Here is a 7,082-nt window from a genome sequence, read left to right as displayed (position 1 = left end):
TATTAGTTTGTGTAAAATAATGTTCCAATATGTAATATTTGGAACTATGTTTAAATGGAGAAGAGGAAAAAAAAAACAAGTAAAAAATGCGTCGTCCCGCTGGAGCCACCCCCAGACGCAAACGGACGCACGAACAAAAACGGTCATTTTAGCATCCACGGCCGTGACGCAAACAGATACTCGCGGACAATAAAATGCATGGCGGCTCACAGTACCCCTACTCTGTCCCCATGTAAAAAGAAAGGAGCCCATTGCTGACGTACACAAGAAAAGGCCCGCTCGAATGCAACAAGGCCGGGCCACTGCCTACTGCACCTGCAACTGCAAGCGACGAGGACGATGCCCACAGCCCACGAGCTTGGACGCGGAATCACGACTGCCTCTCTCCCCCCGCCGCCACACCCGACACGAGCCCCTCCGCCGCCCCCATTCCGGCAGCCCCGCCCAGATCCACATCACACGCCGCCCCGAGCAAAGTCCGCCTCGCCTCGCCGTCGACCTCCAACCCCTCCTCCCCCTCCAGCCCCGCACCGCTCCGCTCCACTTCTCCATCTTCCGAAAATGCTGCGGAGGTAAGACCCGTATTACTCCCTAGAACCAAAGTATATTGATGCACGGATCAGAGTGTCCAGCACTGGGCTAGGGATTGGGATCGGAACCAGTGTTGCGCTTAGCTGGAAAAACCGGGATCAGGCGGCGAACGATTCCAGGTTCAAACAAACTGGGGAGAGTCGTAGGTCTCGTCGATCGTAGGCTTTTTTTCCAACGGCACTGATCTTATCTTATTCGGAATTAGGGTTTGCGATTTGACTGCTGCTGGACAGGGGAGTACAGTTAAGGCAGATCTCTGTTAAACCTGTTCTCATCCATATCCGATTCAAAAACTGAACCAAAGTTGCGACTAGGAAGCTGTACACAATTTCCCGCAAGTACCCGCAGTGGTATCTGTCGGTACGTTCGGACGGATGTAGAGCTTATTAAGATATGGACATGAGGAGTTAGCCGTGGAAGAGGGCTGAGAGGCAATGGTAGGCTTTGTGGGTGGAGTTTTCTTGTGAGGCTTTGGGACGATTAATATGTCTTAGCATGCTCGTTGCACTGTAGAATCTTGATGGTTATTTGTTACACAGGTTTACTGCGGTTATGGGGCCAAGGACCGTTCTCCGGTCAATCGTCACAGTTCAGGCAAGTACATGGCGGAACAAAGTAGTCTTGTCTTGCATATTTCTCTTCGCTCGGTTTTTATTATAGTACCTGCCTTTATGCAAATGATTTTTTCTATTGATGATGATGATGATGCTGCCTTGAGAAGTTGATCTATTCCAGTACGTCCTACATAAGTTATAAATTGTGAATGTTCTGAAACATAAGAAACCACTATCTTGGTGTCAGAATGGCATCATATTATGTTGGTTCAGGCTGCAGGAATCGAAGTACATTTTTTTCTTCCTTATTAGTGTAGTTAAATGCACAATGAGACGAGTTGTATAGATGGAAATGCAAAGTCAGTGCCATGCTTACCTCTCATACTTTGTGGTCAAATGTTAATCTTCCTTTTGCTGGTTGTTCGTATGTCGATTCTGACCAGGCTACCAAGGCCCAGCCCTCCGCACCTGCTCAGCTCTCGGGGTTTGGTGCAGTGACTCGTGCTTTCAGGTAAATGCAGTTAGAATCTTATTCCATATGCAGATATTTCTCAATGCTAGCTGGTGCATCAATGTCAGTCTACCTCTTGCATTGCTTGGTGAGTATTGAATTGTATGTGTGTGCGGTTGTGTGCAGCTCAAGGTCTCTCTGGAAGGGAGCCTTTGTTGATGCTTTCCTGTCTAGAATAAAGAATAACGGAGGAGCAATGAATGGCAAGAAGATTTGGTCTCGTAGGTCTTCAATTTTGCCGGAATTCGTTGGTTCCTCTGTGCTCATTTACAATGGAAAAACTCATGTACGTTGCAAGATCAATGAGGGGAAGGTTGGCCATAAGTTTGGAGAGTTTGCTTTTACGCGGAGAAGGAGACCTCATCGAACAACTATAGCAAAGGGCAAGCAAGTAAAGGGCAAAAAGTAAAAAAAAAAAAGATACTGTGCATGGAAGGTAAGTTTGTAATATCATAAGATATGAATTTAGACATGAGTAGATACTGTATGAAGTCTACCTGACTTCTAAGGCTTTTTGTAGTATCCTGAGTTTTTTACAGTTGCATGTAGAGAAAAAACATCTTGAACTAGTACCAACTTGGGCTTGTGCGCAATAATCAGATTGGTTTGTATTTAGCTACAGGCTAATTGGTGGTAGATGATAGATCACAGTAAAAGAAAAACCAAACACACATTGCCCACATCCTGCTTATGGTACTCTTGTAAATTTCATTTCAGATATTAGTCTATTTGGGCAATTTCCAGTCTTGTGTTATGAAAAAACTGTATTAGTAGAACATAGATTCTAGTGTTGAAATATTGATATATTTGTAGATAATTCCAAAAAGAAAAAGTATGCAAAGTCGGTTGGGTAGATCAAAACTTATGGCACCACTGCCCTGCATGATGAGGCTGTCGCCTGGCCCTCTCTCCTAGGCACTGTGTAATATGCTGGTTTCTCGCAGCTGCTCTCCTCCACACCCCCCCCCCTCCCCCCCCCCCCCCCCGTGTTGTTCCCCTCTTCCTCTGAAACTCTCCTGCTGTAAAACGTGGCCCCGTTGTGCCGGTTGGAAATATAAATTCAGGTGGGGATCCTCTCCCCCCCGGTGAAAAATCAAAAAAAAAAAAAAACTTATGGCAGTCTGAATTCACCCTTCACATGCAGTACTCTGTTTCGCTGAACAGTATTCTTATCCATTTATCTTGTAGCACAATGCTAACCCCTGGAGGTGACTGGATTTTTTTTTTGATAACAGTAAAGTTGTAGATTTGTGTTTGTAGATAGCTGATAAAAACTATGAAGAATATTATAAGAGGGGTTTCGCGTCAAAGTGTAGGAGCATGTCTTCTGTTTATTAGTTTGATTAGTGTATTAAGGGGCATGTACCTTGTAATTATCAGGTTTTATTGCCTGTCGGCAGAGTCAATCTTTGTTGACAAATCCTTGTCACATGGTCAAGGCAAGTGACTGATGAGCAATATCTGTGATGGTAGCCCAGATGTCCCATGCATTATGCATATGTAGATTGACCAGTGTTGTAAAGATTGATGCATCTAGTAGATTCTAACCATAATATGTAACCATACCTCATGAAATCCACTGACCAAGATTGCACCTGTGAAGCACTCATGCAATTCGCTATGACATCTTATGTCTAAGAATGAGAACGTGAGTTGAGATACAATTATGAGCGAGAATGTTGTCAATTGCTTATGAAATTAACACAGAAGCTTGTTTTGTTAAATGTGCTTGCACTCTCCATGGTTTGCAAAGAGTCTTAAGCTTACAGTCTTACATGGCGGTGGTGCTTCCTTTTTTTTTTTTCACTCGCCCAGATGCTTACCTCACTCTGTTGACAACTTTTTTCAGGTGGGTTTGTCAAGGACGACGGGACAAGGCCTAGTTGAAGCGCAAGCACCAGAATCACCTTAATATTTTTACAACCTTTGACTGCCTTTCATGGGACAACAATAATAGGAGAATGTGTCTGGATAGTCACGCTCTGTCAATTCTCCCTTGCTAGTGTTCTTAGCATAACTCAGGAGTAGATCCATTTAATGTTTCTGTTGTGGGCTTATTAGGATTTGATGCCACACCCAGCCTACTGTCTTTGCACCCTGGCTCTTTGAGTGAACATTGAACTGTAACTTGCAACTTACATATGCTTCAGATTGGTCGGTTTTTAGCTGAAAACTGACGTGTTGCCATTCATCGACCTATGAGGGACATGCATGATCTTGCTCCAGGAGTCTAGTCCAGAGTCTGCAGCCGCCATCACCATGGTTGGCATCAGGTTGCAGGTATGGCAAGACGCTATTGTGTTCAAATTTTGACAAATAATATGGGACATGGAATGCGAGGAAGATTCTCTGAAAACAACGTCTTGAAGAAGGGAATGATGGCTGATATGGAAATCAAACTTAACCCATGGCATTGCACACCCAAAGACATTCCTTAGAAGCACATTCTTGACATGAACTTTGCCACGCGGCCAATATCCATGCATGCAAAAACATGCTGCCGAGCATCAGTGATACTACCACCAGGAAGACCATGGACCAGGCAGTACAAGAGGAATTCATTTACGCCGCCAAAAGTCCACAGGTTGCCTCTCCAGCAGCCAGTGTCATCCTCGCGTGTGGTTGGGATGTTTGCCAGCCGCCTCCTAGTCATCATTGTTGGCGAGGTCGATGAAGACCTGCGGCGGAGGCCACACATTGGTTGCCGGTGGAGACGGCGGCAGGTACTCCTGGGCCGAGCTCGGCGTAGAGGCGTGCAGTCGTCGTGTCCACGTTCATGCGTGTCATAAGATGGGACGCGTGGGGCAGTGGGTGGAGTGAGAGGTGCGCTTGGGGGGTCGTGCGGCCTAAACCGTAGGGGATAGTGGATTGTTATGTAAGTGTATGATTTCCCAAGTGTTTTGGATTGGTGCCCGACGATAAAATTGACAATATATATATTAAGGATGAGGCAAATCATGGCTCCTCCGCACTCCACCCATGTGAGCACTATAGAGCTTAATTTTCCACCAATCACAGCATGCCACCTAGACGGTTGCCGTTTCTTTCTTTTATTTTCAATTTTCTTTAACGCTGATTCATGTCCCAACTTTTCGATAATTTTTTTTACAGCAGTTACCTGCATAACATACTTTACTCCTACGATGATCAATTGTCTTTTTATCCCTCGATTGCGTTTCCTCGACACAATTGTCGAACCGTAATTTTTCTATGCTCATGATACCACTTTTTTTACATTTCCTTTTTTAATAATTTGACTCATTCGTCCACCCAACTTTCTAACCACACCATTTCGATTTTAATTATATTTCTGTACTTTTTTAGGGCATGTAATTTTCCGACCATAATTTGTCATCAGTTGTCAGTAGTATTTTGTTTTTGATTTAAAGGTATTCGTTAACACATCTTTTAGGTTGTATTTTTTTACCGTAGTTACCCTACGTTTGCGTCAGTATTTTACTTCCCCTTTTTTATGCTTCGACAATGGTACTTACCTTTTCTTTGGTATAACATTTGATACAATTTTGTACTGTAATTTTTCAACGGTTACCCCGCGATATCTCTTTGACGGTGAGTACTTCTCATGCCGTAGTTTGTTAGTAGTGATATTTATTTTATATTCTTCAGCAGTAATCTGTCACATATTTTCCCAACCATAATTTACTGCCGATATTTACCCCGCAGTTACTCCTCGACGATGAGTAATTCTCCGACCATAATTCGTGAGCATTTTTTTCTTCTACATTATTTGGCACTAGTTTTTTACACACAATTTTTCAGTTGTAATTTCCCCGCAATAACAATCCTCAGGCAGTAATTCAATTTTTGTGTGTTTTTCACTCCATGCCATTAACTCCACTTTCCGCCACATATTTTATTCGGGAAAAGATACTACTGATGGCCTGGTTTCTCTACTTTACAGACCATGTAATCTCTAACAATACTTTTAACTGATTAATCAACAACGCCGCATCTTCCTAGTACTAAGAAGATTGATTTCACACGCATGCATCATATGCTCACTAGTGCTACTAGTATGTAGACACGTGCAGTTTTTTCCCCTAGTTTTTTAGGGTTTCCTCCTCCCGGTGGCGATCCCGCCGGCGAGTCCAATTCAACCTACCGATATCGTGCGTAGCTTCCGAGTCTGTCTCGACCCCGGTGTCCTCTGTCCTCGGGCTGATTAAGGGGGAGGCTGGCCCTCCTGCCCGGCCTTGGTTCGGAGAGCTCTGGTGGTGGGGCGTGCTTAGGGTTTTGGCGGCGGCGCGATCGGGGATCGTTCGGATGGCGTCAAATTCTGATGCTAGTTCGGCGACTGGCGAGGGGAACTGGAAAGCGAAGGGGAAGGATCCGATGACAATAGATGCGATGCTTGAGCAGTTAGACCTGCAGGATGAGGAATTCAACGATCTGGATGTGGATGAGGTAGAACAGGAGATCCTGGAGAGCATCCAATGGATGGCTCTCGCGAGGGTCCATACTGAGAAAAGCTTTAGCCATGCTGCGTTCTTCGGCGAGATGAGGGCAGCGTGGAATCTGGCGCAGGTGGTGAAGTTTAGAGCGATCGGGGAGAATCTGTTTACGCTACAAGCGTCATGCCTGGGTGATTGGGAGAGGATTGTGGACAATGGGCCTTGGCTATTTCGTAACTGGGCAGTGATCATTGAACCGTATGATGGCCTCTCGAGGGCAGAGGAGAAGGAGCTGTTTCACATTAAGCTGTGGATCCAAATCCATGAATTACCTGAAGGATACTGTAAGTCCAAAATCATAACTCAACTAGTCGAGCGTGCAGGTTTGGAAGTGATCACGGTGAAAACAGAGGGCATCAGAGGCAATTATGTCAGAGTTAGGGTGAGGTTTGATGTGAGAAAGCCGCTGGCAAGGTGTGTCTCTATTATTAGGCAAACTCAACGCCAGCTCTTCGTTGTGAGATATGAAAAGCTTGCTTTTTTCTGTGAGGCTTGTGGGAAGCTGGGACATGGATTCAAAGAATGTGGACGTGGGGTGTATGAAGAGAAGGATCTGAAATTCAAGAGGTGGCTCTATGCTGACCCTCCACGTACTGGTTTTGGGGGAGGATTCAGTGGAAACAGAGGTGGAGGAGGACTGGGTAGAGGTGGACTGGGCAGGGGAAGGGGGCGGAGCATGCCCACATATGATGATGAGGAAGGTGATGAACTCAAGGATACAGGTACTAGTCCAATAAAGCCAATGGATACAAATACATTGGATGCTACTACAAATGTTCGAAAACGAATAAACTTTGGAGGGAATGATCCAGAAGAAGAGGCAGAGCAGACTGGTCAGCTGGTGGTGAAGGATGTAGACATGACCACCGGGGAATCGGCTGATGAAAGTAGCACGTCGTCTGTTGATAGCAAGGGAAATAAGAGAGCAAAGAAGGGGAATGGAAATAAACAAAA

General features: G+C 45.0%; 1 protein-coding gene across 1 annotated transcript; it reads left to right on the top strand.

The window, feature by feature from the left end:
• The first annotated feature begins 339 nt into the window (after positions 1-339).
• Positions 340-3,829, top strand: LOC127308954 (uncharacterized). The gene is made up of 5 exons (XM_051339887.1): positions 340-572; positions 1,131-1,185; positions 1,589-1,656; positions 1,783-2,092; positions 3,506-3,829. Exons 1-4 carry the CDS (start codon positions 340-342, stop codon positions 2,063-2,065), a joined length of 639 nt encoding a protein of 212 aa, XP_051195847.1. The 3' UTR covers positions 2,066-2,092; positions 3,506-3,829.
• The last annotated feature ends 3,253 nt before the right edge of the window (positions 3,830-7,082 follow it).

Source organism: Lolium perenne, chromosome 6 (assembly GCF_019359855.2).
Source record: "Lolium perenne isolate Kyuss_39 chromosome 6, Kyuss_2.0, whole genome shotgun sequence".
Taxonomy (NCBI): Eukaryota; Viridiplantae; Streptophyta; class Magnoliopsida; order Poales; family Poaceae; genus Lolium; species Lolium perenne.
The sequence above is the reverse complement of the archived record's forward strand: the minus strand, read 5'-3'. Positions and strand labels throughout refer to the sequence as shown.